The sequence below is a fragment of the Pistacia vera genome, unplaced genomic scaffold (genome assembly GCF_008641045.1).
Source record: "Pistacia vera cultivar Batoury unplaced genomic scaffold, PisVer_v2 Contig25, whole genome shotgun sequence".
Lineage (NCBI taxonomy): Eukaryota > Viridiplantae > Streptophyta > Magnoliopsida > Sapindales > Anacardiaceae > Pistacia > Pistacia vera.
Genome location: NW_022196057.1, coordinates 577,421 through 592,875, shown reverse-complemented (window position 1 = coordinate 592,875; position 15,455 = coordinate 577,421). Strand labels below are relative to the sequence as shown.

The 15,455-nt window shown below is 36.4% G+C and overlaps 3 protein-coding genes across 3 annotated transcripts; 1 reads left to right on the top strand and 2 right to left on the bottom strand.

The window, feature by feature from the left end:
• Nucleotides 1-367: 367 nt before the first annotated feature.
• On the bottom strand, nt 368-3,473 carry LOC116132260 (peptidyl-prolyl cis-trans isomerase FKBP42). Its single transcript, XM_031417914.1, has 7 exons — nt 3,434-3,473; nt 3,037-3,219; nt 2,842-2,931; nt 2,307-2,491; nt 2,055-2,177; nt 1,772-1,924; nt 368-785 (listed from the first exon to the last, which is right to left on the bottom strand). The coding sequence occupies exons 1-7, from the start codon at nt 3,471-3,473 to the stop codon at nt 459-461; spliced, it is 1,101 nt and encodes a 366-aa protein (XP_031273774.1). The 3' UTR covers nt 368-458.
• A 1,205-nt stretch (nt 3,474-4,678) lies between these two features.
• On the bottom strand, nt 4,679-11,245 carry LOC116132219. The gene is made up of 19 exons (XM_031417872.1): nt 11,111-11,245; nt 10,532-10,606; nt 10,234-10,349; nt 9,466-9,580; nt 9,232-9,360; nt 8,704-8,751; nt 8,353-8,474; nt 8,053-8,249; nt 7,666-7,958; nt 7,316-7,465; nt 6,709-7,212; nt 6,467-6,613; nt 6,255-6,330; nt 6,002-6,133; nt 5,706-5,908; nt 5,521-5,619; nt 5,296-5,418; nt 5,013-5,216; nt 4,679-4,843 (listed from the first exon to the last, which is right to left on the bottom strand). The coding sequence occupies exons 1-19, from the start codon at nt 11,243-11,245 to the stop codon at nt 4,679-4,681; spliced, it is 3,033 nt and encodes a 1,010-aa protein (XP_031273732.1).
• Nucleotides 11,246-12,435: 1,190 nt separating this feature from the next.
• Nucleotides 12,436-15,162, top strand: LOC116132218 (cation/H(+) antiporter 28). The gene is made up of 4 exons (XM_031417871.1): nt 12,436-12,615; nt 12,776-13,766; nt 13,869-14,467; nt 14,557-15,162. Exons 1-4 carry the CDS (start codon nt 12,436-12,438, stop codon nt 15,160-15,162), a joined length of 2,376 nt encoding a protein of 791 aa, XP_031273731.1.
• The last annotated feature ends 293 nt before the right edge of the window (nt 15,163-15,455 follow it).

Below are 15,455 nucleotides of genomic sequence, written 5' to 3'. Positions count from 1 at the left end.
TGTAAGGAAATTCTACCCCAACAAGCAAGAAAAGAATTAGCTCTATATTGTAATATAAGCTTCTGTTAGTTTACTTTGGCTGATTCTATAGGCTACAATGCTATTGGTTTTACATATTTGAGATTGACATTTCTGATACTCTGCTTTATTTGTGCATAATGCTTTTTCCATGCAGATTCAATTGATGAAAAGAGTAAAGAGAAATTAGACATTAAATTATCAAGTGAACAGCCATTGATCTTAAAAGCTGAAGAAGGAATCATCAAATCAAGCATGAAATTTTATTCACATCTTATCCATGAGCAATATGACTATCAGAAAAAACTTACACTAACCCAAGTTCAGCACGTAACATTCAAGTTTCAACAACAAAGGTCATTGATAAGTCTGAAAACATTATTCAAAATTACTGGAGTTGTATCAATTTTCTTCCCATATTTATTTGTTCAGACCTCACATCAATCAGCTTTGACTCTCTCACGTCTAAAGAGACGATAAAGTAATGACAATAGCCATTGCCAAAAGATGATTAACCAATTAGTGCTCTTCAGTTTAGGTTCTGGTCGAGGTCCAAAAATTCCTTTATAGATCTCCTTTTGCTTCTCATAAAGAGCCTTGTCATGTTCAGCCATCATACGAAGCTCTTTTGCAATTGCTTTGTCTTCAGGTGCAAATTTACATGCCTTTAGAAAGTCTTCCCGTGCAGCTTCTGTTTGGCCAAGTTCTGCTCTAGATTTTCCCCTTCTAAAAAGGGCTTTCACATTGTTTTCATCCTCAGCTAACACCTGTAAATTCATCATCCGATCAAAGTAAAAGTCAATGTTCAACATATTCATCATACAAATCCCCCAATTGAAGTATATAAATGAGAGTATGAATGTTGTAAAGAGAGTATCATAGTGGTTTTGGAAAATGTTGGAGCCATAATGATGCAATATACAATAGATATGATAGCTGAACTTCGGTGAGTATAATCAGTAGAAAGTAGTTAGAATTTTACTTAAGCATAACAAGGTGACTCGATGTGAATTGTGATTCACAACATATCCTGAAGGACAAAAATGCAACTTAAAGCTACTAAGCATAGCCTTTCAGCTCCAGAGTCTCGACCAATAAGTTTGATATAACAGGTTTCTATGAACTAAGAGGTCCAGGCTGTTTTATATCGCCAATAGGTTCAAAAGCATGTGAATATATGAATGGAAGAAACTTAATTTCAACCTCAGAACATACAGGGAAAGAAAGGAAGATGTTGCACGAAGTAAGCGAATTTCCAGCACTTTTCTTTCTTTTCCTCATTCTTCATGAGAATCAAATTGAACCTAAAAGTAATGATGCATAAACTGCCATGCCATCAAACAACAATACTTCCATCAATGGGTACTCTCCAATTATTTATGCAGGCAAAACATTTTTGTTCAAAATGGTCAACCACGAGATCAATCATTCTTCATAGGGTCAGTGCATAGCGAAGTCAAACCCATTTAACTGGTTTAAATAAACCAAGTGAGCTTCAATTATGTTTAAGCCTTAATTTTCTAATAACCTTTTCTGGTTCCTTTAGTAAGTTCAGTTCTGCTCTCTTCAGAGTCTAGTTGATAGATTTAATAAGTAATGGATGTGCAAGCAGCTCTATCTGTTCCTTTGGTTCTAATAATATGTTAATTTACTAATAAAAAAAGCACCTTTCAATACTCAGAATCTAAAATTTTAAACAATATAATAGCACTTAAAACGTAAAAATTGATTCACCCATAACCATTTTACTTACAAGACTGCATTGCCCAATGGCTTCTTCATAGCGCTTGAGCTTTATCAGACATGCTGCCATATTAAGATGGCATGGATTTTTAACAGCCAAAGCCATGTCTTGGTACTTCCCAAACAACTGAAACATGAAATCATCACCCATATATGCTATGGCCTGACATGAACAAAAGTCATCCTTTCAGAAGAGGAAAAGAAATAGAGGAAGATAAGAACAAAGCTCAAAGAATCTGCAGAAACTCAATTATGAGACTAAATAATAGGCAGCGAGAATATGAGAATGTAACCATTTCATACTGTTGCATGGCCTCTTCCCATTTCTCCTCCTTAAACAAGGCATTGCCATCCATCTTTCTTCGATCTGCAGCACCAATCCTTTCCTCCACAGTCATATCACTACGAGCTTTACCCTACACGAAATATGTAGCCAATAAATACATGTTCATAGCATCCTACAGAGATCAACCGCATAAAATTTCAACAAAACTGTCAGACTAGCCATATACAATGACAGAAGAAGCCATTTAGGCTCAACTTACTTCTCTGGTTTCGTCAAACCCAATAAGGACAACTTCATATACTATGTCTGCCATGGGAGGAACATTAGGGAAAGAGAAGCTTCCTTCTTTCCCATAACCAAGTTCCCAGCCAACGTGTAACAGGGCATGTTCACCTGACTTCATGCTGGACACACCAATAGCCAAGCCGGTCATTTCTTTTTTCTCTGTTGCAGAAGTAAAACTATCAGTATTTTATAACATGAGCAAAAATACGTCATACACAGAAAACTACTAGATTTCTCCATACAACTTTTATTTTATACGTAAATACATACATCTAATTGTGTGCAAAACCATGCATCTAAATTCCCCAACAAATGTCAGCCCGAAAATTGTTGGTCCATTAAGAATCTCATGATGTTTTGATACAGATTTAATCAAAATCACATCACAAGTGCCAGATAGATTAAAACCAAGTTTAAAACTAAAATAAAGTATTCCACTAACAGCGCAAAAAAATGGTAAAAAGTAAAAGCAAAATATCTCAGAAAATCGAAATTAAGGAGCTATCTACCTTTCCCTATAATCAATTCAAGAGGCTGTTGTTCATGCCATGTGTCCTCAAACTTGTGTTGGGTGCTTTCGGTCCAAGCCCTGTAGTTCACTATCAGCAAATAAAGCAATAATTCAGATGTATGCAATACATTACAAAAAAAGGTAAAACCAACAGCAAACCTCTTTGATATATCAAACAACAATGTCCACTTACCAAAGCATGTTGAATATTTGGAAGGCTTTTGACCTTGACCTTCCTTAATAATCTGTTTAGTTACTTTATCATGAAGCACTTCCACTTTAGAATCCACAATTGGAGGACAACTGCCATCTTGAGGAGCTACACTCTGTGCAAACCCAACACTCTCAGTGACTATTTCACCCTCATCTTCTTGTCCTACAAAACACACCAGAGATTAGACCTACATAAGTTTCAAAATATCCCATTAAAATCACAAAATTCTGCATACGACAACTTTAAAGATCATAAATTGATAGCCTTAGAACAAGTAATTCACAATTTTTTTCTAAATGGGCAAGCGAAAATTTTAAAATTACACAAAATTGAATCTTTAAACATGTAAAACGAAGATAAAGGAAGGTAAATTCACCAAGGGGTTGACTTTTCTGCTGCTCCTGAACATCCTCCATTGAGACAAGATCTGCAGACTGTTGATTAAACTGAAATGTAACGTATGATTCGTTATGCTTTGTAGAGAACGAAGAAGATTCCAGAGAGAGATTGGCTGCAGGGTGCTGATGTTTGTTTGATCAAAGATGGGTATAGGTATAATGACTAAAATGTACCCGAAGTAATTATTGTAAGACCAATAGCTTATTGCCGGAACTTTGGGATTATAGTGTAATTAATTAAACTTTGGGGGTTTAGAAATATTTATTTGGTTAACGCCATTTATTTATAACGTTTTCAGTTTAATCCTTTTTCAGATATTAGTTTCTGATTTAATTTTGGATGTTTGAATAGAAAGAAAAAGAAGGAAAATAGCGAAAATATGACAAGGAGAGAGCTTAATGAATCAGGATGATGAATAGTGTCGATGTTGTCAAAATGCAATGAAGTTTGATAGGGCATTCCAAAACGGCCAAACGAAGAAAACTCATAACGAAATCATGAGTGTCATCATTTTTTAGTCTTTCGGGTCGTTTTGAGGGGTTTTTGGACCTTTTTAGGGTTTTTGGACCTATTTGGGTTTTTACTTTTTAGGGTTGTTTTTGTGAGTTTATGGATGTTTGGATACTTTTTATTATTATTTTATTTTAATGAATTATTGAAAACCCTAGAGGATATTTCATACTATCCCATATCCAAATTTTGATACAATTTCATGGTGGTTTATCGTATCTTTATTTCTTATGTTTAGTCATCCGTTGATTGTTTCGGCATCACAAGAAATTTATTAAAAAAACCGCGGTTTACTCCAGGTTTCTCGAAGATTATAGGGTTCGAGGGATGCTCTAATTTCAAACTCACTTGATGCAAGCCCATTAAGATTAAACAAGAAATACTGTAGTATATGCTTGATAATAGGAATATAAAAATTATGTTGTTACAAACAAAAATCTCCTTCTCATATTGAAACTAAGCTAATTAATACTTCTCATATGGATGTTCTACATGAAAATATTGAACAATTTCTTGAATATTATTTCCTAATTTACAGACAATTTTCAACTTTACAATCTGCTGTTCTACCAAAACCTGTGTCTATTTAAGCTAACTCACTTCACAGCAAGGATGGTGTACTGAACCTAAACACAAACCCATAATTAAAGAAGGGTCTGTTAAGAACATCCCTTCAAAGAATTAGAGGGGAAAATCTCAATCCTAAATGGCTTCAACAACCGGCAGCCTTTAGGAAATTATCGAACGGATTCGATGGTGGTAACTGGAAGTATTGAGGTTCCTGCTGGTACTCAATTGCACAAGGCATTGGAAGAGAAGTAGCAGATTGATTTTCCGAACTTGCATTGATGTTTTCCTCAAGGAATGGATTTCCACCCTGCAGTTTGAGATAGTTTCAAAGATTCGATCAGTTTGCAGGCGATGCCAAGCTGCTAATTTCGGATTCTATGCAGATAAAGATATGCGTATGCAGGCAGTGTGCATTTCTGACATATTTTTGGGAAAGTAAAAGTTTTGATGAAGAAGTGTATGGTTTATGCAAGTACCTTGAAACAGATTCTCTCGACACTGGAGGACGACTGCGTGTCCTCTGCCTTGTTCTCAGGGGAAGAAATGCTAACTGAAGCATTTTGATTCTGATTGAAACTCATGAAATTTGACCCCTTCCGCTGCTTTTCTGCTATTTCATTGTAAGGTGTGTTGGTTGAGTTTGAGTCTAAGCATCCCTCTTGAGATGTCGCCTCTGAAACCTGTGCACATCGTCTTATTTATCAGGAATTTGATTCGGTTTAAGTTAGCAGATATATCAATGTCAATGAAATAACTTACACCATTTAAAAGTTTATCAACACCTTGGAGACTTGTTTCCTGAGCTAACGGTGTATCAGAATCTGGTTGAGTTTCGAATGTACTGGGGACAACATCATTATCTGGTGCGAGTGGAGGCTCAGCCTGCACATTCATGATATTATGTTGATGAATGCAGAATAATAAAGCAAAAAAACAGGATTAAGCAGAACAATGTGTCACCTCATAAGATCCAAAATAGTAGACCTGTCCTAGTGATTCCATGAATAACTGAGCTCCCAATGGGCACGCGTCATTAGGAATAAAATTATGAGCCAATTTCTCTCTTATACTCGATGAATCTTGCTGAAAAAGGGTTTCAGATGTCATTGTTGTCATCTTATTATGAGCAAAAGTACTAGTTTGAAGCATGATAATGCAATGAAGGTTACCTTTGACAATCTGGCAATGGACTCAGCTATCAGACTTGTGAAAAATTCTTCAGATAGATTCTCTATTGTTACATTTTCAATTGCTGAAAGGGACTTAAGAGCATCTTCATTATCTTCTTCTGAACCGTAAACTTTGCTTGGACGGTCTACGCTGGCATTAACAGCCTGTAACTTGCAATCACCAACTAGCTGTAAAAATGGATCTTCCTGATACAAAGTCATGAGAGTGTAAAGTTAGTAGGAAGTAAGCTCAACCTCAGAAAGAACAGATTTCCTGAAACAAAGCAACAATGCACCAACCGTTTTATATGAAAGTGCAGTTTTCGCACAAAATACAAGAGGACTGATGTTGTATGATTTCGAGGCGAAAATAATCATACACATGGCCAGAGTAAAGAGGGATCTACGTCGTGATGGCTGCAGTGGCCCTGTAACAAGTGTGACAGCTTCATCAGTTGAAGAAATATTTCTCAAGTAAAATGCCAGAACGAAATCCATTAATTTACAGACGACAATAATTTGTAAACAGTTTCAGACTTGGGGCCATACCTTCTTCTGCAAGTGAAAAGCTCCATAAGGATAATGCCAACTGATAACTTTGAATCAGAATATCATGACGAGAGTTCTACATGACGCAGTCAAGAACAAGAAAATAAGCAAATGAAACAGAGAAGGTCTCATCAAAATGAAAATTTTGATTTTTACAGTCTTCCAAATATTAATTCATGAAGACAACAATCAGCTGTGAATGAGAGAAGTACCTTGCTTCGTGCAAGCAGCAATACCAAGCTGTAAGTATGCGCAATTGCTACATAGTTTTCAGGCATATTCAAAGGAGAGATGGATTGTGCCCAAATTGATGAGAGTAGGAGGTCAATCTGCTGACTGCTCAACCAGAGGGGTGATATCTACCACAGTTTAATGAGCAGAAAATTAGTCTTAATAGACTATAACAAAGCAGTTCATATATACAATTCTTGAATGTTAAAGCGTTGATACATACTGATTCTTGTGCTAAACTACTTGCATTTTGTTCAACTTGTGTTGCAGGTGATGGATGCCGTTTGGGGCTATATGATTGATTGCGAGTTGACGTCAGTCTGTGAATGGAATGAATTTTCATGTTTGCACCATCAAATTCTATAGTTCCATTTGCAGCTACAGCTGATGGATTTCTTTTAATACTGTAAACTCGGCTTTTAGTTGACTTCAATTTATTTAGTATGGACTGATATTTGGCCTTTGCATCTTCACTATTGTCATTCTCAAGGGAGAAATGCTCCTCTGTCAACTTCTCAAAGAGTATAGCTGAAGAAGAAAACACGGATACAGTTCTCAAGGGTGTCCTTCGAACATCAGCAGCCTTTCTTGAAGTGGCACTAGGACTAGGGGAAATGGATGATGGGATAAGAACAACAGAAAATATACTGTGTGCCCCAATTCTGGTTTCATGGTCTGCACTGACCATTGCTAGGAGTAATTGATGAAGCAATGCCTCAGGAAAAGCCTACAGAATGCATTTTAGAAAACGAAATTATAGACATGCAAAAGGAAAAAAGTATGCAATCATAAAAATCACACCATAATGGAAACTGTAACTGAGCTCTTGCCTTGTCTTTATACGACAAATGTGGTATACACGAGACAATCTGCCCGGTTCGGAACACAGCTGCAATCAAGGTTTTGGACATAACTTTGACAGTTGATATATTCTCCAGCATAGTAGCCATCAGGTCAAGGATACGACCTGCATCTCCAATCTGCCTTACATAGACCTCTTAGTTTCGGAATTTATATAGTTAAACATACATAAGAAATTATGATTTATCTTTGAATAGCATCCTCAAAATGCTACACATTTTTTAGGCAATTGAAGTTGAATTACAGTAAAACTGACTGAATGAGGGTTCTCAAGGTAAAAAATAGCTGGTTGAGAATAATCAAGGGGGAAGAAAGTTACCTTTTGTGATAATTGCACAAGGCACTCTTCAACTGCTGCTCTGAAATTTCGATTCCACTGAATTACTTCAGCGCCCAGCTTCGAATCATCAAGACAACAGTGTATGCTTTTTCGCAGGTGTCTCATCATATCACTAAATGCATTAGCTATAGGCCCTGATGGCTCAATCCTTGTTCGCCGAACAAGGGAGCTGGCAACATTAACAATTTCTAGCTGCATTTGGGGGTTCTTAAGAATATTCTTGTGATCAAGGTGCTTGATTAAGATGGACACCAAAAAATGTGGATTTTGCTCTGCAATCGGAATGAACAACAGTAAGATAAATCAGCAAACTGAAGAGAAAAGAGGAAAAGCAACTTATGCAAAAGCGACTGCTAAATTGAATACCATATTTCTCTATTAGTAACTGCATCTCCAGCAAGACAGGAAGTGCGAGACCATGTTGAAGGGACCAATGGTCACCATTATCAAAATACCGAAACAAAGATTCAAAGACAGGTCGCACAGTTGTCGCTCCCTTGGCTAACTTTGCCATATTCTTCAGGCAAGCTCTTGACAAAAATCTGGGGTCCTTGCTGTCCTCCCTGTCGCGTTCAAACAGAGGAGAAACAGATAAAAAAAAATAAGGAAAAAAACATGAATATAGCTGTAATTGTATTTACTGAATATTGTGAGGAGATATATTACATGATGACTTCGCCTTTCTCACTCATGTCCCTCCTCTGAGAAGAACTCATAGTTGTGGCATTTGGTGAAGGAGAATCTGTTTTATCAAAACTTCCATAGTTTTCCAAGACAACTGAAACAACCTGATTTTAGAGAAATGAGAAGTTATTTAGATGCTGTACAACTGAGAAGTGTTTTAGCAAGATCAGATGATGTTTACAGGAAAAAGTAACAATAGAAAACCCTGGTGAATGCAAGTAGCAAGACTTGGATCCACCCCAATTACAAACATAGCATAAAAAAAAAAAACATCATCAACACATACCAGAACACTTGAGAAAAGAGAAAGAGATGATTCCCAAGTAAACTTACATCGTCAAAATCGGCCGGAATGCGAGAGAATTCACCCATATATCCAATCTGTACAATAAATAATTTGTTAAAACTCCAGCGGATGAGTTTTCTACACAGAGCAGTGATGATAAAGTATACACTGATAACATCTCATCAACCATACTATTAAGGAATATTTTAAATGCCAGTACATATGAAACAACCTTCTATTCTTCAGAATATTAAGTCCTAGCAATCTCATGATCATAGTGCAAAACTTGAAAACTAACATTTCCTGTACCATATTTAATTTCCAAACTCTCACACCAGAGGATCATACACAGACTGTGATATAAACTATTTCTTAATCTTGTCGACGCGTCATTCTGACATTCATTTTGATCTATTTCCATCACCACTTATGCTTTATAGATGACTCTGTAGTTCCAATTATAGTGAAAAGCAGAATTTTAAGAAATTATGCATTGAAAATGGCATGTCAAGTTATAATATAAATTATCAAAGATTACACAAGAAAACAACTGTAATTGCATGAGGGTGGATCACCATTGTTGAAAGGACTTGAAGCCCGGCAGAGCATAAATGTTGTCCCTTTCCATCCTCCCCAATTTCTAGAGCTAAAAGACATAGTTTTGGAATTATACCATCTAAGTTGAGGATATAAGTATCATCAGTCTGCACAATTGAAAGAAAGTTAGAAAAATCTCAAGATCATAAACCTTTAAGCTCAAAAGTAATCAAGTGACAATCTGAAAAAGCAAGAAACTACCAAAATCCCACCTGATTAGACACAAATTCAGCAAGAGTTACGCATCCTAGCACACGTATTTCATCATGCCGTGTTTGATCTAGTAGAATGTTTATGATGCTCAGCAAGCTACCCGAAAACATTGACCTGCCAGACACTGTCTCTCATCACTACTTACCTTACTATTATTATTAAATCAATATGAACAAATCATTATGCACCAAATGAAACTAATTCTAATAAATCATTCAGTTAACACTTGTTTTTTTTCAGAAGGAAGCTCCTATTATCCTAAAAGGATGGCTATGGTTAAATGTGTTATTGGAGGTAGTTGCTGGCTCTAACTCTTCATCCGCTGGTTAAGCGCTTAGCCCAATTGAACCTGAGCTCTGATACCATGTTAAAGTGGGTTTGGGTAGAACTCACTCCCAAAAGCTAGTTCAAGGGAGGAGGGAGTCCAATCACTTATATACACCATAATACCTCACTATTGGGGCGATGTGGGACAAATTCAACTTCTAACACTCTCTTTCACGCTCGGCGTACAAGGCCGGGGTCCGAACCCATCATCACCCCAACCAAAGAGGGGAGAGAAACAAACATGGCTTTAATACCATGTTAGAATTTGAGGTGGGTCTGACTCCTCACCTAATAAGACCTTGTTGAATGGGAGGATTACCCCTTCTTATAACCCAATAGGCTTGAGCGTGCCTAGTTGATGTGGGACTCCAACACACATGATGCTTCGCAAGCTTATTTAAGAGACAGTAAAATAGAAGATAAATGAGAAATGAACTCACATTTTTTCTTGACAATGAATCAACAAATTCCTGTAGATCAACATGACAATTTTAACAGATTGAAACTGCTCACTTCGCAAATCCTTGTAGCATCTTTGCTCAAGATAACTTGTGATCTGGCAACAATATTTTGCCCTTCAATCAGTATCTCAAAAACATATTAGGATGAAAGTAAACTGAAATTTCAAGTAAGTCTTATCAAACTAAACAAATGCAATTCACCATTTTCCTTCTTACCTACAATTAACATTATGCCAAAAGCTTAAAATAAACTTTATTTATACTATTAAGCATATACCTTTGGTAGGCGAAGAGGATTTCTGACGGCGTATTCGCATAACTTACTGATCTTTCGTTTGTCAGGTTCTCCATTCTGCTAAAATTACAGAGATTTTTTCAATGTATAGTAAAGCAAATTAGAGGAACTAGAAGATGTGATCTATGAAATTTATAAGCAAAACTTCTTCTCCAAGGCCAATTTTTTGGTACAACAAAGCTCAAAATTCACGAACATCTATTATTAAGCTAGACAGGGAAAGGAATTGAAAATAAAAACTTAATTTGAATTCAGACTACTATTCATTGCTTACTGATAAGAAAATGGGAAAAATTCAACCAACTTCCATCAACTTTTCTCTCATTTTCTAACCAACCAAACAAGACATGAAGTAACAAAATGCAGCTTCAGCCTTCAAGGATATAATCAATTTTATGAAAGTACAGTTGTTATATACGATCCCGGTTTAGTGTAAAGTCTTGGAAAATGAAAACAGTTTTCTAATATTATATCAAACACGGGCCTAAAAACTGATATTTAAAACCCAGAAATATATATATATATAAAGAAGAAACTTGTATTGAATTAAAACGAACCAACCTGAGAGCAAGAAAAAATATCAGAAAGCAATTTCTTGTATCGTTTAATGGGATGTCTTGATCTTACACGAAATGAAGGACAACATAAACACAAACTCCCACATGCAGGCAACACTATTCTCGAAATCAATCCCATTTAATCTACTTTTTCTATGAGAAACAAAATTTCATACGTTTATTTCTCCAACGAAGGCGAGACCTTATGTGGGATTGAATGAGAGAAAGCGTTTTTGCTTTAGTTTTTTTTTGTTTACTGATGAAGTTTGTTTATATCTCGCCCGACTTTAGCTTGCAGTTAGCTTTAGCTTCAGTTTGTTGTAACGAACTTATGTGCCTTGGTTGGCCAAGAATGGAAAATTCTAGTTTGGTTTAGTGTTTTATTGTAAATCACTAGGTGCAATATCAGATTATACATATTTATCAAAGTTTTAGCAGTTGAGGACTCCTGGAAGATGATGACTCGATCCCTTTTCTTTATACATCTTTTTGAAGCTGAAACTGCTCAAAATATTACTTTCTTTTAGTTTGATCAAAGTATTAAACTTTCAGATAATGGACTAAAATATGGGAAATTATACAGATGAAACATGGAACCTTCTTTTGTTGTTAACAAATATATGCGAAGGAAGCTCAATACAACATGGATCCTGTGTTGTTTTGCAGAATGAATAAGGTCCCCCAGTATGTTGGTTTTGTATAAATCTTAGAAACCTTAATGTTAGGTTTACAGATGTAACTTTTAGTGTATTCCTTGTGTTGTGCTATGAGTTTTGATTCTCTCGTCCAAGAACTTAGACATCATGCATGGTCATGGTGGATTTATTCTTCTGTAATCAAGAATTATTATTGATTTATATGATTTTTTTTCATTGAATTTAATGTGTATGAATATGTTTAGGTAAAACTTTCCTGGAAAGAGCCAAGGAGTTTATGTTTGTCACTAATGAAGATTAATTATGCAACATTAATTCATTAACACCATAGTTAATCACTTTTATCTGTTCTTTTTTGTAGTTTCTGTTAATGTTGTGAAGTAAATTTTGTTTTCTTCAAAAGCCCCAATCTTCACCACTACATGGCCTAACCACCTTAACTTACTCCTCCAATTTCTCCTCACACAAAGCAATCAATTAGAACCATCAATTAACTCACAGTGGCAACCCAAAAGAAAAAATTAAAAAATTAAAAATTAAATTAAAGAATATAGGAAAAAAAAACTGCAAAGAAATAGTCTGACATTGATCATCTGCCAAAAAATTTCATTTTCTTTGAAAAAATAGGACGAACGTCTTTACGATCGTGCAAAGAACAAAAGAAAAGAGAAATATGGCAAATAATAACACAAAAGGAAGGATACCAACAAAAAAATGTAGGGATTTTGTAGGCATAGCATTTGCCAATAGCTCAGGAAAAGTTTTGGGTGTCTTGTTGGCATTTATTTTGAGCAATCTTGCACATCACCTTCTAAAGCCTGTATATCAACCCCGCATAACTTCTGATATCGTCGTAAGTTCCTCATCCTAAGTCTATATTTTCATTTCCAACGTTTTATATATACATATATATATATTAGAGGTGAAATGTTACAAGGACAATGTTATTGTACATGTTTTGGGTAGATTTATATTTGCATTTTAATTAATCATTTAATTGTGGGATGATGCAGATAGGGCTGGTTCTTGGTAGCATAAAAAAGGTTCGAGATTCATTTGAGCCAGAAGTGATAATGACAATTGATTTTATAGTAGAATTTGGTATGATTTGCTACATGTTTGTGTTGGGACTAGAAATGAATTTATATGTGATTCTAAAACCACCAACTCGAGATGCCATTGTGGCCTATGCTGGGATGATTTCAACATTCATTTTAACTTGCACCATAACCCCATTTCTTAATTATGCAAGAAATCCGAGTATTGCATTCACCCTTTGCCTGGCACTCACATTAGCAGGCAATGGCTCTCATATACTCTCTAGAGTCATAACAAATCTCAAGATAGGCAAGTCTGATATAGGAAAGCTTGGAATGGGTGCAGGAGTTCATGCCGATATGGTTTCAATGCTTTTGATTTGTTTGGGAAGTATTTTTTTCCCAAGACTTGCAACTATTCAAGATAGCATTAGAGCATATCTCACAAAGGCTGCTGCACTCATCATCCAGTCAGTTTTTGCTGCAAAAGTTTCACCAATTTTCATGAGCTGGATTAACAATGAAAACCCTGAAGGCAAAGCCATGAAAGGCACACATCTTGTGTTGTCACTGGCCTTCATGGTGTTTGTATGCAGCTGCTCTCCATGGTATGGTTACAGCTCCATTCTCAGTGCATTTATGGCTGGGATTTTTTTCCCCTCTGAAGGGAGAATCTCAAAGTGGGCAGTGGGAAAAATCAATTACTTGCTAAGCACTGTTTACTATCCTATTTTCTTCTTTTGGGTGGGTTACCATGCTGATCTCCATAAATTTGAAGCTGGCAGTTTAGGCACCTGGGCAAGATTCTTCATGCTTCTAATCATAACTATAGTTGGGAAAGTTGCTGGAACAGTCATTTGTGGAGTTATGTTAGGTTTTCATTGGCCTGAGTCTGTTGCACTGGGGCTTTTGTTGACTGCAAAGGGTCATTTTGCCATTTTCTTGGCTGTCATTTCCTATGCTGTAAGTTCAAAACCTCTATTTATACATTTTGTTATATACAAACTGATTCTAGCTAAATGTTTTGTATTTAAACCTTTTATGTTCTCCAACCAAATGCAGAATTTAGATCAAACCACAACTACAACAAGTGCTCTAATGGTGGTATGCATCTTTCTCTCCGTTGTCCACACCCCATTTGTGGTGGGGCATATTATCAAACGAGCAAGGAAACGTGCACCAACTCGGCGGATGGCATTGCAGTGGCTTGACCCATCACAACAGCTTAGAATTTTGCTTTGTCTACACGGCCCTCAGAATCTTGCTTCTACCATCAACTTCATTGAAATTTCTCGAGGGCCAGCTGACCCTGGAATCATGGTTTATGTTACTGACATGATTGAACTTACAGACCAGATCGCCGCCACGCTTGTGCAGCAAGAAGGACTTTCGGAATCAGTGGACACTGTGACTGTCACAGACAAGGCAGTGATGGAAATGAGAGAAGAAATCACCAATGGAGTCCAATCTTACGTAGATGAAAATGGTGAAGGTATCACACTCAAACGAATGCTTGCTCTCTCAACTTTCAGTGGCATGTCCCAAGATATCAGCATTTTAGCTGAAGACCTCATGGTTTCACTCATCATCTTGCCTTTTCATATAAGACAACGTGAGGATGGTACCTTAGATGGCGGCCATCCCGGCTTCCGATATGTCAACCGCAAGGTAAATCACAAAATTTTTGTTTTGTAATGAACTTGGCAACAGAGAAAATATCCCATTTGTGAATTTTTTTTTTTTTTTTCCCCAAACAGCTGTTGAAGAATGCAACATGTTCAATTGGGATCCTGGTGGATAGAGGGTTTGGACAGATGGGAAGAATTTCAACAGCACAAGCATCAATAAATGTGGCAGTGATATTTATAGGAGGGAGGGATGATAGAGAGGCATTGGCATATGCAGGAAGAGTGGCAAGGCATCGAGCAGTAAGACTGACAGTAATAAGATTCCTACTAGACATCCCAGAGAATTCACAAAGAAGAATTTACAAGGACAACACAGCTGAGCATGAAGAAGAGATGAAACTTGATGATGAAGCATTTGCAGAGTTTTATGAGAGACATGTAGCAGGAGGGCATGTAGCTTACATGGAAAAGCACCTGGCAAATTCAGCAGAAACATTTGCAACACTGGGGTCATTTGAAGGGCAATATGTACTGATAATTGTGGGGAGAGGAGGGAGAGTGGACTCAATTTTGACAGCAGGAATGAATGATTGGCAACAATGTCCGGAGTTGGGGCCAGTTGGGGATGTTCTTGCAGGGGCAGATTTTTCAGTCAGGACTTCAGTTTTGATCATCAAACAACATGACAGTAAAGGAGACCTAGATGGACTTGATGAAGACTTCTCTATCATGTAAATATAAATATATAACTTTACTTTAGGATCACAATTACCATAGGCAGATCGTAGAAATCTATTCGTTAATTAGAAAAAGGACACAAATTAACCATGCAAGCTCAAATTAAAAAGGAAACAAAAAAAAAAAAAAAGTTAACAGTGTGCTGCAAGAAAGCAAATAATACTATAGAGCCTTTTTCCTTGGACATAAATATTAACAAGTTTTAACTTCTGATCCAGTCTCTTAATTACATTGAATGGTTCTACTGTTGGTAAAAGCTATGCCAACAAAAATTCTTCCCAAACATGAAA